This window comes from Meles meles, chromosome 12 (genome assembly GCF_922984935.1).
Source record: "Meles meles chromosome 12, mMelMel3.1 paternal haplotype, whole genome shotgun sequence".
Lineage (NCBI taxonomy): Eukaryota > Metazoa > Chordata > Mammalia > Carnivora > Mustelidae > Meles > Meles meles.
Window position 1 is genome coordinate 13,177,299 of NC_060077.1, and position 25,362 is coordinate 13,202,660.

The 25,362-nt window shown below is 42.3% G+C and overlaps 1 protein-coding gene across 2 annotated transcripts in view; it reads right to left on the reverse strand.

Annotated features, from left to right (window-relative positions):
• Positions 1-4,562: 4,562 nt before the first annotated feature.
• ANAPC5 (anaphase promoting complex subunit 5) overlaps positions 4,563-25,362 on the reverse strand; it is a 44,916-nt gene continuing 24,116 nt past the window's right edge. For both annotated transcript variants that reach the window (XM_046025656.1, XM_046025657.1), the window contains 8 exons: positions 22,565-22,746; positions 21,357-21,492; positions 17,893-17,967; positions 14,698-14,819; positions 12,652-12,759; positions 12,421-12,568; positions 5,474-5,636; positions 4,563-4,900 (listed from right to left, as the gene is read on the reverse strand). In XM_046025656.1, coding sequence (XP_045881612.1) covers positions 4,689-4,900; positions 5,474-5,636; positions 12,421-12,568; positions 12,652-12,759; positions 14,698-14,819; positions 17,893-17,967; positions 21,357-21,492; positions 22,565-22,746 — 1,146 coding nt within the window. In that variant the 3' untranslated portion in view covers positions 4,563-4,688. The remainder of the gene's footprint in view (positions 4,901-5,473; positions 5,637-12,420; positions 12,569-12,651; positions 12,760-14,697; positions 14,820-17,892; positions 17,968-21,356; positions 21,493-22,564; positions 22,747-25,362) is intronic.

Below are 25,362 nucleotides of genomic sequence, written 5' to 3' on the forward strand. Positions count from 1 at the left end.
GTATACATACTTAGTACAAAACTAAAAATCCCATTGATTATGTGCCTTTCTTATTAAAGTGAATTAACCAAAGCAGAGGACATCATAATTGCCTTTCTTTGACATTTGTCCCTCCTTATGATAGGAATCATCCCACTGAAGAAAACCATTTTCTTCTTAGAGATAGGAAAATAAAAATTGGCTTTGCTTTTTGGGTTTTCTCCTCTAAGAACACTAGAAAAACCTGTTCTAGGCAAACCGATCTTGTTGTCTTGACAACCCAGATTGCCAAGAAAGTAAGTAAACAAAGCATCTGAATCTTATTTTTAAGAAAACTTGGGACAGGGGCGCCTGGGTGGCTCAGTGGGTTAAGCCGCTGCTTACGGCCCAGGTCATGATCTCGGGGTCCTGGGATCGAGTCCCGCATCGGGCTCTCTGCTCGGCGGGGAGCCTGCTTTCCCCTCTCTCTCTGCCTGCCTCTCTGTCTACTTGTGATCTCTCTGTCAAATAAATAAATAAAATCTTAAAAAAAAAAAAAAAAGAAAACTTGGGACAGTACAAGGGAGGGGCTGAAAACTAAGACTAAAGAATTATCTTACCCCCTAAGACAGCATCATAAGCTCCTGCCAAGGCTTTGTCTTTTCCTCTGGGAACTGTTCTGTGTTCTACTCATGGTGTTCACTGGAATATTCCACCTCCCAGACCTCAAACATCCAGGTAGAGACAGCAGGATTAATCACACTGATATACTGTATTAATTGAATTCCTCCCCATTCCACAGGAAAGTGGAGAAACACTGGTCAAAAAAAAAAAAAAAAAAGAGAGAGAGAGAGAGAGAGAGCCTGAGAAGTTTCCCTTCAATGGGCGTTGTGATTGAGATTAAAATGTTTGTTAGTCCTAAACATAAACAACAGCATAAAAGAGAAGTCAGTGGGGACATAGATGAAGTAGCTCTTCATTTGTCTTAGATATACTATGAGAAAGAAAAAATCAGTGTAAGCACCAAAAATATCGGGGCAAAATACAAAACACTCTCAACAAGTAGGAGTATTCAAGGCATGTAGGTCAACACGAAGATGCTCCAGTGACAAGACTGAGAAGCCTGTCACCCCGGGATGGAATCCCCACAGATCCTTCCTAGTGAAGGGGCTGGGTCAGGCCAAATCTCTGAGGCTGTTCCCTCAACTGTAAAATAGTATTTGGTTTATAAGCATTAGAGATGGTATGGGTGGAAGTACCTAGCACAGTGGTCTGTACTGGGCACTAGATAAATGATGCCTGGTATTACCAGTTATGTGTCCAACAAACTAGAAAAGAATGTTCACAAAAATATTACAGTGCTTCTCAAAACTCCGGAAACGGGGCGCCTGGGTGGCTCAGTGGGTTAAAGCCTCTGCCTTCAGCTCAGGTCACGATTCTAGGGTCCTGGGATCAGGCCCCGCTTCGGGCTCTCTGCTCAGCGGGGGGCCTGCTTTCCCACCCCCACCCCCCGCCCCGTCTGACTCTCTGCCTACTTGTGATCTCTGTCAAATAAATAAAACCTTAAGGAAAAAAAAAAAAACAAAACTCCGGAAACAGGGAGCTCTGGGGGTAATGTAGAAACTGGATTGGAATCCCATCTCTGCAACCTACCAGCTGTGTGACCTTGGGTGAGTGAATTAACCTCTTTATGCCTCAGTTTCTACATCTGTTAAATGGGATGAATGCTATTGCCTACTGGGGCGCCTGGGTAACTCAGTCGGTTAAGTGTCTGCCTTCAGCTCAGGCCATGATCACAGGGTCCCGGGAATGAGCCCTGCATAGGGCTCCCTCTTCAGTGGAGAACCTCCTTCTCCCTCTCCCTCTGCCCCTCTCCCCCCATCCCTGCTCATGTGCTCTCTGTCTCTCAAATAAATAATAAAATCTTGTACAAAAATGCAATTGCCTACATTTTAGGATTGTTGTAAAGATTAAATGCATCAATATACATAAATTGCAACATGGCACTCTGTATTAAAATATTTGTACCCACCTGCTGCGGGGCTGGAAACACTCATTGCTAAATCTGCTGGTCGAGCTCCCACCATGCTGAGTCACTGGCTTGGGTCACCACAACTTTCTTCTGGGTAAGGTCTCTGATAGAGACCCGAATGCCCACTGGCAATACAGCCTCAATTCCTTCCTCACCAAACCCTTTCCCCATTTACCCAAAGCATCATTTAGTTACACTTCCATGTTAAACCATCCATAATTACATCATTCTGAATCTTTCCTCCCCAGATGCTCCACCAGGAAAAAAGCCAATTAGCTATAACCCAGACAGTTCAGGGCAGGGTGGGTGTGTGTGTGGTTCATTCTGATGCTTCCAACTTTCCATTTAACCCTTACTCCTTCCTGGAGGAGAGGGGCCTCAGCCAACAAATCTAAGTCACAGATGGCAGCAGGCCACAGACTATATTAGCTTTGGATTCAGTTCTGCAAGGGTGAGTGTGCAGGCTGGGAGCAGGACCAGGCAGGCTAGCTTCACGGGTGTGTAAATTGTGCCCTTTCCTTGGTTTAATGCTCTGTTTAATACAGGTTTTGTATTTTTACTTGGCGCTGGCCCTACACATTATGTAGATGGTCCCAGTCAGGTCTGATTTCTGGTTTTTTCTTTTTTTCTTTTTTTTTTAAAGATTTTATTTATTTATTTGACAGAGAGATCACAAGTAGGCAGAGAGGCAGGCAGAGAGAGAGGAGAATGCAGGCTCCCTGCTATGCAGGGAGCCCGATGCGGGGCTTGATCCCAGGACCCTGAGATCATGACCTGAGCCGAAGGCAGAGGTTTAACCCACTGAGCCACCCAGGCGCCCCTGATTTCTGGTTTTCAATGTTGATACGTGAGGGGTCGGCTGAGCAACCTTGCCCCACCTCTTTGACCTTCTTCTGCTGAGGCAGAATGATTAGGATCACTTCTTAGACTAAATACATGGACAAAAATGTATCAGTTGAGAGAATATATTTGGAATAAAAACAAACTGAAAGGGGCGCCTGGGTGGCTCAGTGGGTTAAAGCCTGTCTTTGGCTCAGGTCGTGATCCCAGGGTTCTAGGATCCTGCTTCCGTGCCTCTCTCTGCCTGCCTCTCTGCCTCCTTGTGATCGCTCTCTCGCTCTGTCAAATAAATAAATAAAATCTAGGGAAAAAAAAAGAAAATATTTAATTTTTGCCATCTACATATATAACCTTTCAAATTTAAGACTTTTTAACATCAACACACCAATTACTGTCTCTGTCTCTACACCGAGCCTCTTGTTTCCAGAGCAGCTGTCTTTAGCCAACAAATGCACCCCATGAGTGGGAGTTGTTTTACACTGTTTCAAAGAGCTCTAGAGATAAATTATTTCCCATAAGAAGGTTTAAATTTAACAGAGAAAGAGCCAATGATAGAAACCGTAGAATTTGGTTGGTTCCTTGTTGCTGTTTTGGACTTGAAACGCGGTGACTTTCCTGTGAACAAACACCGAGGGGTAAGATAAATTCACAGACAAAGCAGTTACTGGTTCTGCTTAACTGCAGGTTTGTAATGTAAATGAGATACATTCTATATTTGAGTGATAGCACCCACAGACCTCTGAGCTTCAGACTCTTTCTCAATTTATAATCACCTTATTTATGATGAATTCTTAGACTTATCATCACCTCCTATATAAAGAGAGAAGAAATATACTCATGCAGAAGATACAAAAAACCAAATACCCAGAAAGTGACTGAAACAGGTTTCTTGTCATTGGTCCAAAAACCATAAAAAGATCTTTTCTTTTTAGGGTGCCTGGGTGGGTCAGTCAGTTAAGTGTCTGCCTTCGGCTGAGGTCATGATCCCAGGGTTCCAGATCGAGCCCTGCATCTCCCTGCTTCCCCCTCTTCCTTTCCCCCTGCTTGTGCTCTCTCTCTGTCAAATAAACAAATATATGTGTGTGTATATATATATATATATATATTTGTTTGTACTGACCCCCTAGAGAGATCTACCAATACCCAAAAGAGCTCATGTCTGAGCACCGATGCTAAATGAATTCATGTGATGATGGCGAGTACGCACAGATTCTAATAAGACATTGGCAGCTTTGCTCAGAGAGAACACCATCCATAACATTTGCACTAACTTAATAATGAAACAGCTGTTTATCAAAAACAGTTGGTATCTTTTGCTATCAAAAAGAGAAGGGTGGGGCTGCTGGGTGGCTCAGTTGGTTAAGCGTCTGCCTTTGGCTTGCATCATGATCCCGAAATCCTGGGATGAAGTCCCATGTCGGGCTCCCTGCTCAGTGGGGAGTCTGCCTCTCCCCTCCCCACTTGTGTTGTCTCTCTCTTGCTCACTCTCTCTGTCAAGATTTCATTTATTTATTTGACAGAGAGAGAGTGTGCGAGAGAGAATGCACAAGCAAGGGGAGAGGAAGAGGGAGAAGCTGGAAGCCCGATGTGGGGCTCTATCCTAGGACTCTGGGATCATGACCTGACCCAAAGGCAGACGCTTAACCAACTGCGCCATCCAGGTGCCCCTAAATAAAAACCTGAAGAAAAAAAAAGGAGGGAAAAAACAAATACATATACTCTAGCAACAAAATAAAACTAAACAGAATGCAGTTTATTGATCAGACAGACATCAAGTACATCATCTACATGGAGGGAGGGGATGTAAACAAGTCCAAAATCTTCTAGCCCGTATGGCGGCTCGGCAGGGACGCTCTCACTAGAGATGATTTATCAAGGGCACCCCGTGAGAGGGCAGCTCCTGATGCAGCTGCCGGAAGAGCATCGCACACCGGTTCCTCTCCTGGGTCTTTCCCAGTGTGTGGTAGAGTCTGGCCTGGAAGTAAACAACATCTCTGATTTGCTCTTTGCAGTCGACCTTTGCGAAATAGTTCTTGGCTTCATTGAGATTCTCGATGGCTGCCTCCAGAGCTGAGGGAAAGTGGGAAAACACCACGCATGTTTAACTCAACAGTCCACACATCATTTTCAAAACGTAACATCTGGGCTCCTGGGTGGCTCAGTGGGTTAAAGCCTCTGCCTTCAGGTCAGGTCATGATCTCAGGGTCCTGGGATCAAGCCCCGAATCGGGCTCTCTGCTCAGCGGGGAGCCTGCTTCCTCTTCTCTCTCTACCTGACTCTCTGCCTACTTGTGATCTCTGTCAAATAAATAAATAAAATCTTAAAAAAAAAACACCTTAATATCTACTTTTATTGATTTAACATGTACCAGATAGTTTTGTAATTCTACTCTTCAAGAAGAAAAAAAAATACACTAGGGTGAGGTTTTTAAAAAGGTCTTTGGGTAAAATAATGATTCACTTGCCCTTCAATTTCATGCCAAGCAAACATGGCAAAGTACTTTAAATACAGCATGAAATTTTAACATATATTTGAGAACTTAAATACTGTCCCAAATTTAATGTCTTTCTTCTTCTGGGTCCTAAATTTATTTATTTTTTTTCCATGTTGGTTTTGCCTAGCAATCTCTGAGTGGCTCCCTACCTTCTGCTTTCTTCAGTGGATCATAAGAAGCTGCTGAAGCCACCTGGCACTTGGCCACCAAGAACATGGCACGGCCTTTGTCCAGCACTGCCCCGTCAGCCAGGATGGGCTCAATGGCCATGTGGAGAAGACTTAAGGCCTGTTCTGGGATTCCAAGAATGAGCTGAAAAAGAAAAACTGTGGTACTGTACAAATCCACACCCACTGACCATAACAGAAAAGGTTTCATTTCTGGCTCTTCTCTCCTGAAGGGCCATGTCTGGCTTATGCTCTCCTTGACATGTACAACATTTAATACGCACCACACTCCTAGAAAACAATGTGTGTCAATCTGATTTCATATTATGATGGCTACAATAGGTAGGAGTTATTCACACTATAGAAAGGTTTTTGCCTTTACAAAAAGATTCAGAATCAATATCCTTTAGATTGGTGATTCCAAAGGGTCAGAACATCATCCTTGCTGTGTAAGAATCATTCAAAGAAGGGGAACCACTAAGAAAATAACTCAAAAGTATATAGTAAAATAAACCAAGAAACATCCATTTACTACAAAAGAAATAGTAGTGGAGGAACTGATGAACAAAAAAGATGTAAGACATATAAAAAAAAGAACAAAACAGAAGTCTTTCAAATCCATAATTAAATTAAATATAAATGAATTAAATTCTTCAATTACAAGGCAGAGATTAGCACAATAGATTTGAAAAAAACATGATCTAACTATATGTTATCTACAAGGATACTCTGGTTAAAGACACAAATGGGCTGAAAGTAAAAGGACAAAGAAAAGATATTCCATGCACACAGTAACCAAAAGAGAGCTGGAGTGACTATTCTTATATCAGATAAAATAGACTTTAAATCAAAAACTGTTACAAAAGGGGCACCTGGGTGGCTCAATTGGTTAAGCATCTGACTCTTGGTTTTGGCTCAGGTCATGATCTCACAGTTGTGGGATCAAGCCCCATATTGGGCTCCAAGCTCAGTGCAGAGTCTGCTTCAGATTCTTTCTCTGTCCCCCTCTACTCCTCCCTGCTTGTGCCTTTGCACTCTCTCTAAAATAAATAAATAAAATCTTTAAAAAAAAAAAAAAACTGTTACAAAGCTAAAAGACATGACACACTGATAATGGGTCAATTTATCAAGAAGATACAATTATAACCACATATACACCAAACAATGGAAACCCAAAATATATAAAGCAAAAACTCATAGAACTGAAGGAAAAATTAGAGAGTTTAACAATAATAGTTCCAGTACTCCACTTTCACTAAGGGAGAGAACAACCAGACAGAAGATCAGCAAGGAAATGGACCTGAACACTATAAACTGACGAGCTGTAACAGTCACCAGTTTGGGAGCACACTCTACCCAACAACAGCAGAATGCACATTCTTCTCAAGTGCACATGGAACACCTTCCAGATAGATCATGTGTTAGGTCCCAAAATAACACTCTAAATTTTAAAAGACTGAAATCATACTAAGTATCTTCTCTGATCACATGAAATAAAATTAGAAATCAATAATAGAAGGCAATCTAGATGATTCATAAATATACAGAAATTCAACAACACACCTTTAAGTAAACAGTAAGTAAAAGAAGAAATCACAAAGGAAATTAGAAAATACTTTGAGATAAAGACACATACAATACACAGAAACTTACAGGACGTAGTACTCAGAAGAAAAGTTATAGCTGTAAAGGCACAAATTAAAAAAGAAAAAAGATCTCAAATCAGTAAGTTGAACTTCCACCTTAAGAAACTAAAAAAAAAAAAAAGGAGTGCCTGGGTGGCCCAGTCAGTTAAGTGTCTGCCTTCAGCTCAGGTCATGATCCCAGGGTCCTGGGATCGAGCCCCACAATGGAGAGTCTGCCTCTCCTTCTCCCCCTCCCTTCTCTGCCCTCCTCGTTCACTCTCTCTCCTCTCTCTCTCTCTCAAATAAATAAAATCTTAAAAAAAAAAAAAGATCAAACTACATCCAAAGCTAACAGAGCCAGAGAAATAATAAAGATTAGAGTGAAAATGAACAAAACAGGGGGTGAGGGAGCTAGATGATGGACATTAAAGAGGGTATGTGATATAATGAGCACTGGGTATTATATTAGACTGATGAATCACTGACCTCTACCTCTGAAACTAATAATATATTATATGTTAATTAATTGAATTTAAATTTTAAAAATAAATTTTAAAAAAGAAAAAATGATGACATATTAAAAAAGAATGAAAAAAAATGAACAAAACAGAGAAAAGAAAAACAACAGGATCAATAAACCAAAAGCTGGTTCTTGGAAAAGATCAAGAAAATTAACAAACTGTTAGCTAGACTAACTGAAAAAATAAGAGAGAAGACTCAAATGACAAAAATCAAGAATGAAAGCAGGGAGTTAGCCAACAACCTTACAGAAATAAAGAGGATTATAGAATACTATGAACAACTGTATGCCAACAAATTAGATAAATTAGATATAACGAACAAATTTCTAGAAAGATACAAATTACCAATTGACTCAACAAGAAATAGAAAATCTGAATGGGGGGCACCTGGGTGGCTCAGTTGGTTGAGCGTCTGACTCTTGGTCTCAGTGCAGGTCTTGATCTCAGGGTCCTGAGTTCAAGTGCTGCATTGGGTGCCTACTTAAAAAAACAATCTGAATGGACCCATAACAAGTAAAGAAAATGAATCGACAACCAAAAAAACTTCAAAAAAAGAAGAGACCAGGACCACATGGCTTCAACGGCAAATTCTATCAAACATTTAAAGAAGAATTAACACCAATCCTTATTCTTCTCAAAAATAGAAGAGGAGGAAACATTTCTTAACTCACTTTATGAGGCCACTATTACCCTAATATCAAAGCAAGATGAAGATATCACAAGAAAACTACAAACAAATATGCCTTATGAATACAGATGCAAAATGCTAGGAAACCAAATCCAACAGCTTATTAAAAGGATCATACAGCATAATCAAGTATGACTTATCCCAAGAATGCAACAGTAGGTCAATATGCAAAAATCAATGTAAATCACTATATTAATAGAATAAAGGGGAGGGGAACCTGGGTGGCTCAGTCGTTAAGTGTCTGCTTTTGGCTCAGGTCATGATCCCAGGGTCCTAGGATCAAGCATCAGGTTCCCTGATTCAGCGGGAAGCCTGCGCTCCCTCTCCCACTCCCCCGCTTGTGCTTCCTCTCTCGCTTTGTCTCCCTCTGTCAAGTAATAAATAAAATCTTAAAAAAAAAAAAAAATAGAATAGGGGCGCCTGGGTGGCTCAGTGGGTTAAGCCTCTGCCTTGGGCTCAGGTCATGATCTCAGGGTCCTGGGATCAAGCCCCACATGGGGCTCTCTGCTCAGCAGGGAGCCTGCTTCCCCCCCTCTCTCTGCCTACCTCTCTGCCTACTTGTGATCTCTGTCAAATAAATAAATAAAATCTTTAAAAAAAAATAGAACAAAGAGGGGGAAAAACACAATCTATTCAATTGAAAAAGAAAAAACAGGGACACCTGGGTGACTCAGTCGGTTAAATCTGCGTTTGGTTCAGGTCATAATCCCGGGAAGCCTGCTTCTCCCTCTGCCTGCCTTTCCCCCGTTTGTGCGCATGCGCTCTCTCGCTCTCTGACAAATAAATAAAATCTTGAAGAAAAAAAAAAGGAAACAAAAAACATTTCACAAAAACCCAACACCATTCAGGAGTAGAAGGGAACTTCCTCAACCTAATTCTGATGCACAGTGAAAAACCCACAGCTAACACCATGTTTAACAATGAAAGACTAAAATCACCCCCCTAAGATCAGGAGCAAAAACAGGATATAAACTCTTGCCACTTCTATTCAGCACTGATCTGGAAGTTCTGCACAGGACAATTAGGCAAGAACAAGAAATGAAAGACATTCACTCTCTGTATTTGCAGATGAGCTGATCTTATACATAGAAAACTCCAAGGAATTCTTAAAAACCTGTAACAGGTATTTTTTTTTTTTTTTAAAGATTTTATTTATTTATTTGACAGAGAGAGATCACAAGTAGGCAGAGAGGCAGGCAGAGAGAGAGGAGGAAGCAGGCTCCCTGCGGAGCAGAGAGCCCGATGCGGGGCTCGATCCCAGGACCCTGAGATCATGACCTGAGCCGAAGGCAGCGGCTTAATCCACTGAGCCACCCAGGCGCCCCCCTGTAACAGGTATTAAACAAGTTTAGCAAAGTTGCAGGATATAAGATCAATATATATTAGCAATAAACAATCCAAACATGAAATTAAATTTTTATAAGTTTTAAAAAATATTTTATTTATTCAGACAAGGAAGGAGCAAAGGGAGAGAAACAAGCAGACTCTGCGCTGAGCACAGAGCCCAACACAGGGCCCAGTTCCCAGACCCCAAAATCATTACCTTAGCTGAAACCAAGAGTCAAACACTAAACCAACTGAGACACCCAGGCCCTATGAAATTAGTTTTATAAATACCATTTATGATAGCATCAAAAAGAATAAAATACTTAGAAGTAAGTTTAACTAAGAAATTCTAAGAATTGTGCACTGAAAATTAGAGGACACTGTTAAAGAAATTACAGAAGATCTAAATAAAAGATATCCTGTTTGGTTTTTTTTTTTTAAAGATTTTTTATTTATTTATTTGACAGAGATCACAAGCAGGCATAGAGGCAGGCAGAGAGAGAGGAAGGGAAGCAAGCTCCCTGCTGAGCAGAGAGCCCGATGTGGGGCTAGATCCCAGGACCCTGAGATCATGACATGAGCCGAAGGCAGAGGCTTAACCCACTGAACCACCCAGGCGCCCCCTGTTTGTTTGTTTTTTAAAAGATTTTATTTATTTACTTGACAGAGATCACAAGTAGGCAGAGAGGCTGGCAGAGAGAGAGAAGGGGAAGCAGGCTCCCCGCTGAGCAGAGAGCCCATTGTGGGGCTGGATCCCAGGACACTGGGATCATGACCTGAGTCAAAGGCAGAGGCTTTAACTCACTGAGCCACCCAGGTGCCCCTAAAAGATATCCTGTTAATGGATTGTGAAGATGGCAACACTCTCCAAATGCATATACAGATTTAACGCAATCTTTTTTTTTTTTTTTTTTTTTAACGCAATCTTTATCAAAATTCCAAATGCCATTTTTGCTGAAATGGACAAGCTATTCTAAAATTCATAGGGAATTGCAAAGGAACAACAGTAGCTAAAATAATTTTGAAAAAGAACAAAGCTGGAGGCCTCTTACTTCTTGATTTGATTGATTGATTAACTTTAGAGAAGGAGAGAGAAAGCATGAGAGGGAGGTGGGGAGGAAGGGAAAGTCTCAATGCAGGGCTCTATCTCACAACACCAAGATCACCCCCTGAACAGAAACCAACTACACCATCCACAAGCCCCTCTTACTTCCTGATTTTAAATTTAATACGAAGTACAGTAATCAAAACAGTATAGGCATAAAGACAGAATATAGAACAATGGAATAGAATTGCGAATGCAGAAATAAACTCAATGTCCATGATCAATATTTTTGACAAGGTACCAAGACCATTCAATGGGAAAAGAACAGCCTTTTCAACAAGTGGTGCTAGGACACGGGGATATCCATACGTGAAATAAAGCTGGACTCCCCCTCACACCATATACAAAAATTAACTCAAAATGGATCAAAGACAGGGGCGCCTGGGTGGCTCAGTGGGTTAAAGCCTCTGCCTTCGGCTCAGGTCGCTGATCTCAGGGTCCTGGGATCGAGCCCCACATCGGGCTCTCTGCTCCGCAGGGAGCCTGCTTCCTCCTCTCTCTCTGCCTGCCTCTCTGCCTAGTTGTGATTTCTCTCTGTCAAATAAATAAAATATTAAAAAAAAAAAAAAGGATCAAAGACCTAAATGTAAGACCCAAGACTATTAAGATCCTTAGAAGGAAATATAGGTATAAATCTTCATGAACTTGGATTTAAGCAACAGTTTCTTAAGTAGAATACCAAAAGCATAAGCTACAAAAGAAAAAAAGGATGAAATGGATTTCATAGACATTAAAAACTTCAGTGCATCAAAGGTCATGATCAAGAAAGGGAAAAGATGGGACGCCTGGGTGACCCAGTGGGTTAAGGCCTCTGCCTTCCGCTCAGGTCATGATCCCAGAGTCCTGGGATCGAGCCCCGCAATGGGCTCTCTGCTCAGCACGGAGCCTGCTTCTCCCTATCCCACTCCCCCTGCTTGTCCTCTATCTCTGTCAAATAAATAAATAAATAAAATCTTTAAAAAAAAGAAAAAAGATCACTAGAGAAGCTAGAAAGGAAAACATTAGATTTCTGTGCTGCTTCCATACAGATTCTGACTGCATGCGTTTGTGGCAAGGCCAAATATGTAGATATTTTTTAAATCTTCCCAATTGATTTTAATGCATAGTTTGGGGAATCTCTGCTTTAGTAAATGCCTCTAGTGCCAGTGAGTTCAAAATGCATTCACTCACTAAATATTTACTAAAAACCTACTATGTGTACATTTTACTATGTACCAGAAGACACAGCAGGGAGAAAACAAAGGCCCTTTTCTCACAGCCTTTACATTCCTCAGAGGGAGACAAAAAATAAACATAAAATACAATTTAATTTCCAAAAGCTTTCAATGAACACACAACTTCCTCATTTCTTTATCCTCTTATTAACCAAGCATAGCTTTGGGCCAGCTAATCATTAATATGATACGAGTGTCCCCAAAGAAGAGGTGCACCCCCTTTCTTAAATACACAGCTCGGCACCACCAGTGCCGCTGGGAGGGGTCAGCTTGCATGGAGTTCGCAGCTTCAGACTCCCATGGAGGGCTTGACAATGAGACTACATTCCCAGACTTCCATATTAAGAAGAAGTCAAAGCTCACTATTATCCTTTCCAAAACAGTAAAGTAATAACAGACTCACCAGTTCTTGAGCACAAATATGTGCTATAAAAACAGAGATCAGCTTACCTGAGCAAAAGCCAAGTTCAGCACCGTTTCTGAGGCCAAGTACTGTAACCGGTACTCCTTGGAGAGGGCCAGAGCCTGCAGGAGCACGGGCAGCGCGATGGTGGGGGAGGAAGATCGCCAGTACAGCTCTGCCACAGACAGCAGGACGCTGCCCGCAAAGAGGAAGACACGAGATGAGAATGGCCGACACAAAGGACCACCTACAGCAGGGGCTCGAGAGACCTCCCTTACCTGATCACCATTTCTGTGTTCCTGATTTTCTGACAATGAATCAACAATTTTTGTAAAAGCTTGTGCGCCTCTGACATTTGGTTCTGAGCTTGTAGTACAATTGCTTTCCTGACACAGAAACAAAATAAACACAAATGGTGATGCTGATGTTTTGCAAGTCGAGCCCCCTTCAGGGCTGGAGTCTTTATTTCCTCAATTAGACTGTGAACCTCCCAGGAGGAAGAACTGTGTCTGATACAATTTTTGTGAAAAGAGGAAAAGAAGTGTGTGTGTGTAAGTACATGTGTATACACCTACCCCACCCCACACACACACGCAAGAACACAAAAGTCTGAAACCATCAGCATGTTAGTGATTATCTTGGGGTGATACTTATTTTGTCCATTTTACTCATCTGTATTTTCTAATTTCCCAGAACAAATTGGTAATAAATATGTAAGAAGTCTTTTCCTAAGCTAAAGTTAATAAATTAATTTTTTTTTTTTTTTTACAGAATCATGTTTATGTATAATACAGAGTTTAGAGCACACTTAAAGCCCACCAGTTTAAGTCAGGTTAAAAACCCTGCTTTACACTTATTGTGTTTACAACACAGTAGATGTAAGGAATACAAACACAACACAGCAGAAGATGTGAATTACAAGAAAAGCCTCCTGGTATCTACATGCCAATCAAAAATTATACAGAGGGTTTTAAAATATAATTTTAAGTATAAAACTCCCAGCAGAACAAATGAAGCATGTCTAAATAATGAAGATAACATTTGATAATGTTTTCAGGGAAAAAAATATAAAGAAAAAGATGAGAAAACAAATTATCCTTTTCTTTTAAATAGAATGACCAGGGGCGCCTGGGTGGCTCAGTGGGTTAAAGCCTCTGCCTTTCGCTCAGGTCATGATCCCAGGGTCCTGGGATCGAGCCCCGCATCGGGCTCTCTGCTTGGCAGGGAGCCTGCTTCCTCCTCTCTCTCTCTCTGCCTGCCTCTCTGCCTACTTGTGATCTCTATCTGTCAAATAAATAAATAAAATCTTTAAAAAAAAAAAAATAAATAAAATAAATAAATAAATAAATAAATAAATAAATAAATAGAATGACCACAACTATATAGGAGTTGGGAAAAGAGGTTCAAGGAATTATTTTTTATAAAACATTTATCTACATTTGCTTGTATTTGTCCACAGAACGTACAATGCTGATAAGAAGTACAGAGAAAAAATCCTTCATGAATTAAAAAAAAATATGTAAATATGAATATGTACCAAATAACTATCATAAAACTCTCTTCCATTCTTGAGTTTCAAATACAACCTAATCTTGTTGTCATCTTAACACTGTCCTTTAAAGGACAGTGCCATTTTAAAAGAGATTTAAAAGATCTATTATAAAAAGATTAATCTCAAATTTCTCTGAAAATAATTGGTGTGGATAAAAGCCTGTCTATTTTCAGAATACCAGTCTGGACTTTGGTCCTTAACCTTGCACGTGTAGTCAAAAGTCCTATAAAACTGTTCAGTTGGCTTGTGTCAAGATTCATTTCTACAGTTGAGATGATTATTACAACATCCAATACAAAAACTTAAGAAACAAAGGTATTTAAATAAAGAGTATCACCATCCTTTAGTGGCATCTGATGACTAAAAGATTTTAGTACACAGTCATTGTAGAAATTTTAGAAAAGGAACAAAGTGAAATGATGATGATCAACAACAATAACAGGAAAGGTGCTCTTATTATTTTGCCTGAAGTAAGCATTTGGCATGTATGTTACTACCTTTTTTAAAAAATTTATTTATTTATTTTTTCAGCGTAACAGTATTCATTGTTTTTGTACAATACCCAGTGCTCCATGCAATACGTGCCCTCCCTATTACCCACCACCTGGTTCCCCCAACCTCCCACCCCCACCCCTTCAAAACCCTCAGGTTGTTTTTCAGAGTCCATAGTCTCTTATGGTTCACCTAATAAATTAATTTTAATTAAACAAATAAGAATAAAGGCATTTGAGAATTACTTCATCCTGGGGTTGGAGTTTTCAAAGTCTCTTACCTGTATACACCCTCTATGCTATTAAGAGCTGTGATTCCTGTAACAAGTGAATCAGCCAAGTGGTATTTGCCATCATTCATTGCTCTGTCAAATTGTATTTTTTGATCACACAGCATCCATAACTAATAAGAAAAAAAAATTAAGAACAAAATGGCAAGTGTTCACCTCATTATTCAACAGAAATATATAAATATTTCAGCTTGCTTATTAGCAAATATCCTTACAATTCATACACATTTTTTTGAGACTTAAAAAATTTTTTATAAATATTTCAAGGATGTGAAAAAGCACGAATAATAAAAAACATGTCTGCCAACCACCAACTTCGTCAAATCTTAACAATTTTGCTTTATTTGCCTCAGACAGTATCACGCACTACTTTAGTTCTTTGCAAATTCCATTCCCCTCTATCTTTGTCCAAAGTAACTGATTTAATGTTTATAACTCCCATTCATGTTTTTATACTTTTACGGCATATATTCTTACCCTTAATATGTAGTATGATCCTGTATGATTTTTTTCCAATTAAAAATTAGAAGGATTTGGGGCGCCTGGGTGGCTCAGTGGGTTAAAGCCTCTGCCTTCAGCTCAGGTCATGATCCCAGGGTCCTGGGATACAGCCCCGCATTGGGTTCTCTGCTCCACGGGGAGCCTGCTTCCTCCTCTCTCTGCCTGCCTCTCTGCCTACTTGTGATCTTTGTCTGTTAAACAAATAAATAAAATCTTAAAAAAAAAAAATTAGAAGGATTTGTGATTTCCAAGCTTTTGAGAAAGATAAGTCAATGCAATGCAACAGAATGTTAATGAATTTACAACAAGGGGCGCCTGGGTGGCTCAGATGGTTAAGCGACCGCCTTTGGCTCAAGTCATCATCCTGGGGTTCTGGAATTGAGTCCCACATCGGGCTCCCCCTGCTCTGCGGGGAGACTGCTTCTCCCTCTCCCTCTGCCTGCTGCTCCCCTTGCTTGTGCTTTCTTTCTCTCTGTCAAATAAATAAATAAAATCTTCAAAAAGTTAATCAGTTAATTAATTAATTTACAACAAGCCAAAGTCATTTTGTTACATAAATGAACCATTTATTATAGGCTAGCAGTGTTTTAAATGGTAGAGCTTCTACCCAGTCTTTCACTTTCAATTCCTTCAGAAGTGGTGCTGTAGGTCCAGGTCACCCCCACCCCGCCCCAGGCTGTGGTTTTCATGTAGGAACGTCAGAGTCAGATCCCCGCAGCTCAGTCTTTTCATTTTTTTTTTTTAAGATTTTATTTATTTATTTGACAGAGAGAGATCACAAGTAGGCAGGGAGGCAGGCAGAGAGAGAGGAGGAAGCAGGCTCCCCGCCGAGCAGAGAGCCCGATGCGGGGCTCGATCCCAGGACTCTGGGATCATGACCTGAGCCGAAGGCAGCCACTTAACGACTGAGCCACTCAGGCGCCCCCAGTCTTTTCATCTTGATTTTGCCACCGAAGAAGCAAGTGTACTTGGGGTGCTGGCTTATTTCAGTCCTGTTCACCACCTTCCTGAAGGAGGCACCCTAACAGGTCTGGTATTTACGGATGGTTCCAGCCTTCTTGGTGCATTTAGCTCTGTCACCACAAATAGGTCTAAGCCCAGAGAGCAATGTCGTACATTTTAAAATTTTGTATAAAGTAAATACTGTCCTACCGTATGTATCCTTTGACAATGTGCTTTTAAGCTCAACATTTTTCTGGGACTTATACGTGTTCATACAAGTAGCTCTAGTTTACCCTTTGCACTGGTGAACAGTTTCCAATTACATGAATAAGCAACACAAGAGAATGTTATCCAACGTTCTCATACATCTCCCCTGGGAAGAGAGTTGGTCTCAGGTCTACAGTAAGCAGTGGGAACGTGGTCGTAGGACATACGTGCCTTCATTGTAATGTCGTGCCCATTTGTTCTCCCCTCCCAGAAGCACGTGGCTCCCTGTCCTCACAACACTTGGCGCTGTCAGGTGTTTTACCTTTGGCCAATCTGATGGGTATGCAATATCTCATTATTGTTTTCACTTGTATTCCCTGATTGCCAGTCGGGATGAGCATCTTGGTATTTATCTATCGGCCATGTTTTTTTTTGTGAACTGTGAATTAATTTGTCATTAAAAACAAAACAAAACAAAACAAAACAGCTAGGACTATAACCAAAACTGTTCCATCGCATTAGCCCTGCCACAGAACCACACTTCTTTCTTCCCACATCACCTGCTTTCCCCTATCTTCTGTTTTGTTTGTGTGCCACCTTTGCGGCTGGGTACTCTGAGTTCAGATCACAGCCTGCTGAAAGCAGCAATTAGACCCAGCACATTTCACACGCAGATGGGTACCCACAGCCTATCCGACAGCCCCTGGGAGTGGCAGCCTCAGGGACCAGCAGTAGGAGATTCCCAGGCCATGGTCTCCTATGGTTTCAAATTCTCGAATCCATTGCTGGCTATACTTGGTCAGAAAGGACAGTTTAACAGCTTTCTCAGCCCCATTAGAGAGAGATAACAGTGCCCTAAGGAACAGGGGGCCTGGGAGGGCTTTAAAAAATTAAATCCCCTCTGGGGACAACATTTTCCCAAAAGGTCATTTAATTCTGGGAGGAAAAGATTAGAGTTGCAAAGTAAGGGACACAACACCAAACTGGGACCTAATTCTTTTTTTTTTTTTTTTAATTTTATTTATTTATTTGACAGATAGAGATCACAAGTAGGGAGAGAGGCAGGCAGAGAGAGAGAGAGAGAGAGAGGAGGAAGCAGACTCCCCGCCAAGCAGAGAGCCCGACGCGGGACTCGATCCCAGGACCCCGAGATCATGACCTGAGCTGAAGGCAGCAGCTTAAACCACTGAGCCACCCAGGCGCCCCTGGGACCTAATTCTTGATCTGTCCGTAGACATGGACGATCCATACAGTTAGAGATATAAGGAATACTAGCTAAAACCATAAAGACAGGGGAAAAAAAGTTCCCTAAATAAATCTTTAAATCTTTTATCAGGGTTTATTTCTTTGTCCTCTTGAACAGAGCTTAGAGTCTGGTATGCGCCTATGTTCACCTCACCTATGCACAGAGGACACAAGAAAGGAATCAAGACACAAGAAACTGAGCGGAGACCCTAAAATATTCTGCTTTGACAACAATACAGTAAAAACGGTCTCTTCGGAAATAAATCCAATGACATGCAAAAGGCAGATTACCTGGGCATGCTGACTGTTAGGCGGGAATCGTTCCTTCAAGTGCTTTAACACTTCTGAAGCCGCAGCGAAACAGCCCTAAGCAGAAACACACGATTTGGTGAGCACACCTGTGTAGAAACCGCACCTGCCACACCACTCACAGGCTGTCACTGTGATTCACCTGTTCATGGTGCTGCACCTGAGAAGGTGCGAGCCACAGACTCCCATACATTGAGGGGTCATTTTTTTAAGGTTCTAGCATATTTTGTTCTTTAAAAATTTTTTTTGAATTACACATGTAATGCATGTTCACTCTAGGAAAACAACTTCAAAATAAATATAAACAATAAGAAAAATAACCTCCTAGTGTGGGATAGTTTGGTTGTTTCTAATTTTGTCCATTTTAAGAATGCTACATTGAATATCTCGGTGCATATAGCTTTACACTGTCCACCTGTCCAGTCATTTCCTCAGGATAAGACTTCTGAAGTAAAACTGGCTGGTCGAATGCTGGCATTCCGAAGCCCTCTGATATAAATTACTAAATTACCCTCCAGAAGCGTGCCAAGAACTGTCACACCAGCACTCTATGCCTTTCTCCCACCACAAAACTTATGGATTGCCTATGTGACTGGTGAAACTAATATTTCACTGTATTAATTTGAATTTCTTTAATGACTAGATTGAAAATTTTTTCATGTATTTGGGTCATTTGTTTTTTTTATGTGAATACCTTTTTTGTTCATGCCTTTATTTCATACCCTTATGTCATTGGAATGTTTCTTGACTCCGAAAGCTTTTCAATTTGTCCCAGTCCTTTGATTAGGTGAAATGTCTTCTATCTATATAGAAGTTCAATTAGATTACAAGTGAACTTTTATTTGAAGTGAAGTGGAAATTACAATGAATTATAATAAAAGGTCAATAATCTTTTTATTCTTATGATTTTTAAATGACCAATCTTGCCAATTATTCTCATGACTGCCATAGTGAGTTGGGCATGTGGATGGAGATGGGTCGTCAAACCTTTTAGGCCAAGTAGAGAGACACACACTGCATCCCCCCATTCCTACTGTGACCTGCCCCTCCTGAGGCTGGGAGAGGAAGGATACCAGATGGTCTAGAATTACACAAAAAGAACAAGGGGGCTGGCTGTCTTAGTGCTCCCTCTGGGTTTCAGGAGGAAGGTCAGAAACAGCAATTCAGACCTTATAGCTTCTTTGTAGGTTCGCTCATGCCGTAGTCACTGCCACATCAAAGTGCAGCACCCAGTTTATTTGGAGATCAATTTCAGAACGCAAACCAAAGCACTCACAAAGGAAATAAAGGAGCAAATGGAGATACATGATAAAGCTGCCTTCGCCACCACGGGCCAAGCTTAATTTTCCAAGCTTAAATTTCCGGGCTAACCTGCATAATTAAAAATGTGACAATCATCAGCCATGTGGTACAGCTACCTCGTTAATGTTCTAGCACTAGAAAGGTCTTAAGAAGGCAGGTTGAGGAAAGGGGGGAAGGAACTAAATTGAAACAGAGAGGCCACTGCCTATCTCCTGGCAGTGCAATTCTTTTTTTTAAGATTTTATTTATTTATTTGACAGAGAGAGGTCACAAGTAGGCAGAGAGAGAGGGGGAAGCAGGCTCCCCACGGAGCAGAGAGCCTGATGTGGGGCTCGATCCCAGAACCCCGAGATCATGACCCGAGCAGAAGGCAGAGGCCAAACCCACTGAGCCACCCAGGTGCCCCAGCAGTGCAATTCTTAAGGGTTCCCAACATACCCTGGCCACTGGAGCCAGGCAATGATGGGGTCAGCAGCTTCTTCACATAAGCCAGGGATATAAGGGAGATTTATTAGTTGTATAGATGTATTAGATGTATTGGATTAGTACTTGTGTCTGCAAATACTAATCCAAATCCAAACAGCAGGAAAAATCTCTTCCAGGAAACATCACAGAACTCTAATAACTGGCCTCAGAGAAAGTTTCAAGGCTTGAGCATTGAGCCACGACCGAGATTTTTGTAAAGCAGTTTTTCAGTCCAGCAGGAAAAAAATATTATTTCTACCCTACATAACTCAAACAGAGCTTGAAAGGAAGTTATCCAGTTTAAGGCTGGGGTCAGTGGGGAGAGTTTGACTTCAAAAAGCCATAGGGGGAAATTTAAATTGGGTGAATTGTATCACATATGAATTTTATCTCAATGAAGTTGTTGGGGAGAGAAAAGTCACACAAGGCTCACACCAAACACCTAACTGAAGGTTCACTGACTCATCCATTACCAAATGCTCCACTTAAGCATGGTAAAAGGAAAGCAGAAGAGGAGATGTCAGAGGTTCCATTAAGAGGGGGAAAAAAAACCAAGAAAGTGATGAACGTGCAGATTCCTCGGGGAAAGCAAACAGCAAGTGCAGCTGGCTGCTGCTCTGACGTCAGGAAGCGTGGGCAATGCCTCCCAGGTGCAGGAAGAGGGCAGCTGATGAAGGTGCATGCGGGACCCAGCCAGACCCCATCCATCCCCTTTGTCTCCACAGATACCTAAATGACTGTCATATGCTAAAATACATTTAGTGGAGGGAAGTCTTTAGAGACTTCCAGAAGGGGTTGACACCATCCAACAATCTTTAGGCCGCAGATTAGGGAATACTGACTGTTGACACCTGGGTGGCTCGTTCTGTTGAATGTCTGCCTTTGGCTCGGCTCATGGTCTCAGGGTCCTGGGATCGAGTCCCACATCAGGCTCCCTGCTGGGCAGGGAGCCTGCTTCTCCCTCTCCCCCTGCTTCTGCTCTCTCTCTTACTTTCTGGCAAATAAATAAATAAAATCTTTAAAAAAAAGAAAAAAAGATACAACCTAACAATAATCTAACAGTAAGGGACAGCAGAGAGAAGTGGAGAAAAGATGTATGATCAAGGAAATGCACTTATAGCCAAGGCAGTGTTTAGTGAGATAGAGGGCTTGGGTAAGAGGCTTCCCTGACTTCTCTTCCATGAAAGAAGACATTTTAGAGCAAAGGAAGGAGAAAGCCTAGAGCAGCATGAGAGACCCTTTAATCAATCCGCTACAAAGAGAATCATGTAAAATGACTTGGGCTGTAAGTCGAGATTACATCCAATTCCCACTGTCCCTTTTTGGAGTCAATCAGGCTTGTGCTGTAGACTTAACATTAACTGGTGTGGCCTTCCCGTCTCCTATGAACATACCTAGCTCCACTATCTGAAATTTCAAAGACTCTTTTATATTCCATTTGCTACATAGAAATAGCTGATATCTTATTTCCTTTGTCAATGCAAAGAGATGCAAAGTTCAACAACTGTGTAGACTCCACACCCCACCCATTTCCACCGATGGGATCTCACCCTTTCAGCGCCCCCTGCATCCAACCAGGCCTGACCCAGACACATCCCGTGCTTTTCTCAAGGAGCAGAGGGGAGAGGTGGTGGAGCTTCCATCGCTCCCGGAGCGCGCAGGCCCAGCTACCTGCCTACCTGCTCCGCGTGCAACTCTGCAAGATGGCAGAGGGCGACGGCAAATGACTCCGTGTTGTTCTGCTGCACACCCGCATTCACAGACTCCAGGCTGTTCATGCTCAGCAACATCTGGGCCTGCTGCAGGGCCATGGTGCTGGGTGGGGAGACAGACAGGAACTCCCTTCAGTCAAGAGACCCAGGCTGCCCCCCAGCCACACCCCACAACTCTGTTGAGTGGAAATGGAAGGACAGGAAGTCCATCTGCAGGCTCTGGCTTAGCGGGAGCGGCTGCCTCCCACTGCCGGCTCTCCCACCCTCAGGAACAGGAAAGCAGAAACACACCCTGCATGTGTAGCCCCAAAGGAAACATGGGGTGGTTATGGCACAACTGGGAGTTCCAAGCTCCAGACCCCCTGACTGCCTCTAATTCCCCTGTGGTCACAAGTGTGTTAATCGGTTTTCATGGATAAATTCAGACCTGATGCCATCCTGGCACCAGCTGCTCTGGCAATGTACGCTGCGGCCAGTGTCTGCAGCTGTCTCAGAGCGCATCCTGCCAAAAAATGATCTCAAGTATACACAAACAAGACTGGTCAAGTAGGCACTTCCTTTCATTATTGAGTTCCTAGAAATAGACTGTCTAGGTAGAAGGTGGGGTGGGGACAGGCTCCAGGATTAAAAACCTGGTTCAGAAGGGTACTTCCAAGCTAAAGGAGGCCAAATGGAAAATTAAACTTGAGGCCGGAGATGCTCCAGAAAACACACCTCAGCTAACAGGGAAGCGAAACCCGAGTGACTGTGGCCGTCTGCCGGGGACAGGAAGACAGAGTCCGGTCTCATCACAGGGGCAGAGCGCTTGGAGTCACAGTACCTGAGTGTGAGTCTTGGCTCTGTCACTTGCTACTGACGTCTGTGATCTTGGGCAGATCAGATGTGTGAACTTTGGTTTTCACATCCTGGAATGGAGCCCACCCACCAGTTACCTCACGGGGCAGTTGGGAGGCACAAATGAGAATGAGCACAAAAAGAACTTTACAAAGTCTGTGCAAAGTACAAAAATGTTTTAAAACTATAAGCATTTTCTTTAATCCCCTGCAAGAACAACTTTCATCAAAGGGGAAAATGACTTGTCCGTTTGGCCTTTCAGAGAATCAGTTTGCTAGCTTCTGCTCACCTCTGGAAAGATTCCTGCCCCTGTGGCCTGGAAGGTTGGCTTGAAGACCCACCTGCGGCCATAGAGTCTCCAGATTGCTGTTTTCTGTGCAATGCTGATATCGATGAGCTCTGACAGGCTGTGTTTCCAGTGAAGGAGGTCAGAGTCCTTTAGGGCATCCATCAGTTTGTTTGCTGTCTTCCCAGCAAAAGCCCTCTGCTGAACGAGTGACTGTATTCCCAGGGAGGCGAGGTACTAAGGGGACAGACATACCCCATAACTCCTCAAGGTACAAATTACATGACACATTGTTCGCTTTTCTGAAATCTGGCGTATTTCACATTTCAGCACACGCAAACCCATACGAAACATATTCCTGAAAACCCAGGGCTGGAAGAGAGGCAGGCGGTATGCTGAGAAGAGCCAGGGCTTTGACATAAAATGGGCCTGGACTTACACACTCTCTGCCGCTTATATTGTGAGTCAAGGCCGGTTAGCTTCCTAACCAAGCCTCAGCTTCTTCATCTGTAAAATGGGCAGAAACTCTTATCATTAAAGAATTACTGTAAGAATTAAAATAAAACAGTAGGGGCGCCTGGGTGGCTCAGTGGGTTAAAGCCTCTGCCTTCGGCTCAGGTCATGATCCCAGGGTCCTGGGATCGAGCCCCGCATCGGGCTCTCTGCTCCATAGGGAGCCTGCTTCCTCCTCTCTCTCTGCCTGCCTCTCTGCCTAGTTGTGATTTCTCTCTGTCGAATAAATAGAATATTAAAAACAAAAAAAACAGTATTTGGGGCACCTCTGTGGCTCCGTGTGTTAAGCATCTGTCTTCAGCTCAGGTCATGATCTCAGAGTTCTGGGATGCAGCCCTGTGTGGGGCTCTGCTCGGTGGGGAGCCTGCTTCTCCCTCTCCTTCTGCCCCTCCCCCAGCTCATCCAAGTGAGCCCTCTCAAATAAATAAATAAACTCTTAAATAAATAAATACAAAACAAAACCGCATGTGTCAAACAGTGTTGGACACATTATGGAGTAGAAGTGTGTTTTTTGTTTTTTTTTTTGTCAGAGAGAGAGAGCACAAGCAAGGGAAACAGCAGGCAGAGGGAGAGCAAGAAGCAGGCTCCCCACTGAGCAAGGAGCCCAACCTGGGGCTGGATCCCAGGACCCTGGGGTCATGACCTGAGCCTAAGGCAGACGTTTAATGGACTGAGCCATCCACTTGCCCCCAGAGTAGAAGATATTTTATTTCCCTTTTTAATATTTTTAAGATTTTATTTCCAGAGAGAAAGAACACAAACAGGGGGAGCAGCAGGCAGTGGGAGAGGGAGAAGCAGGCTCCTTGCTGAGCATTGAGCCTGACACAGGGCTCGATCCCAGGACTCTGGGATCATGACCTGAGCCGAAGGCAGATGCTTAACCAACTGAGGAACCCAGGTGCCCCCTAAGCTGAGTCTTTTAAATTGTGCTTTCACCTTTGAAAACTGTATCAGAAGTTAATGAAAAGATAAGTATGCTCATAATAGTCATCCTTTAAAAATCTTCCTACTTCAGGAGTGCCTGGCTGGCTCAATTGGTACAACATGTGACTCTTGATCCCAGGGTTGTAAAGTTAGAGCCCCACATTGGGTGTAGAGATTACTGAAAAATAAAATCATGGGGCACCTGGGCGAGAGAGAGAAGAGAGTGAGTGTACAAGCAGATCACAGTCAAATCAAGATCCCTGCTCAGCGGGAGCCTGCTTTTCCCTCTCCCTCTGCTTGTGTACTCACTCTCTCTCTCTTCAAACACACAGACAAAATCTTAAAAAAAAAAAAAGAAAGAAAAGAAAAGAAAAGAGTCAGCTTAGGGGCACCTGGGTGACTCAGTCCGTTAAGTGTCTGATTCTTGGTTTCAGCTTAGGATGTGATCTCAGGGTCATGAGATCTGGGCCCTGTGTCAGGATCTACATTCAGCAGGGAGTCTGCTGGAAGATTCTCTCTCCCTCTCTCTCTGCCCCAGGCCCTAGTAAAATAAATAAATCATTAAAAAAAAAAAAGTCAGCTTAAATCCAAAACAAAAATTTTAAAGGACAACTTACTTTTGTCCTTATAGTCAATTCTGTACATGTAAGTTTCCTTTCTCAAAAATGAATCAAATGGACAGTTTACAGATTTAAAAAGCATATAAAACATGTCGACTGTACCTCAGTTTTTTTTTAAGTAGGCGCCTCACCCAGCATAGATCCCAACATGGGGCTTGAACTCACAACCCTGAGAGATCAAGACCTGAGCTGAGATCAAGAGTCAGATGCTAAACCAAATGAGCCACCAGGTACCCCTTCCATTTTTAAAAAGCATATACAATAAGTTATTACACATATTACTTTCAGTTTTCCTGGACCTTGCTGCAAACTTTATGAGACAGAATGCTTAAGGAGTCCCACTGTCTATGGTGCAGTTTTTAGAAGATGTTTTGTTTTTTTTTTAACGATTTTATTTATTATTTATTTGACATTTGACAGACAGAGATCACAAGTATGCAGAGAGGCAGGCAGAGGCAGAGAGGAGGAAGCAGGCTCCCTGCTGAGCAGAGAGCCCAATGTGGGGCTCAATCCCAGGACCCTGGGATCATGACCTGAGCAGGAGGCAAAGGCTTTAACCCACTGAGCCACCCAGCTGACCTAGAAGATGTTTTTGAGACAGAAAACAGTTCTGAGAGCAACAGTAACCTCGACTCTGACAGTCATTACTACTGCATATGTGACAACTGAGCCCTTTCACTGCCCCTTAGTATTTGTCACCAAGGACTATAATTCAGGTCCTTCTCTGTCACTTAAATTAAGAAAAGACAAATGTACCTGTCAGGTTTACTGGTTCCTGGATTTGTTTACTTTTAAA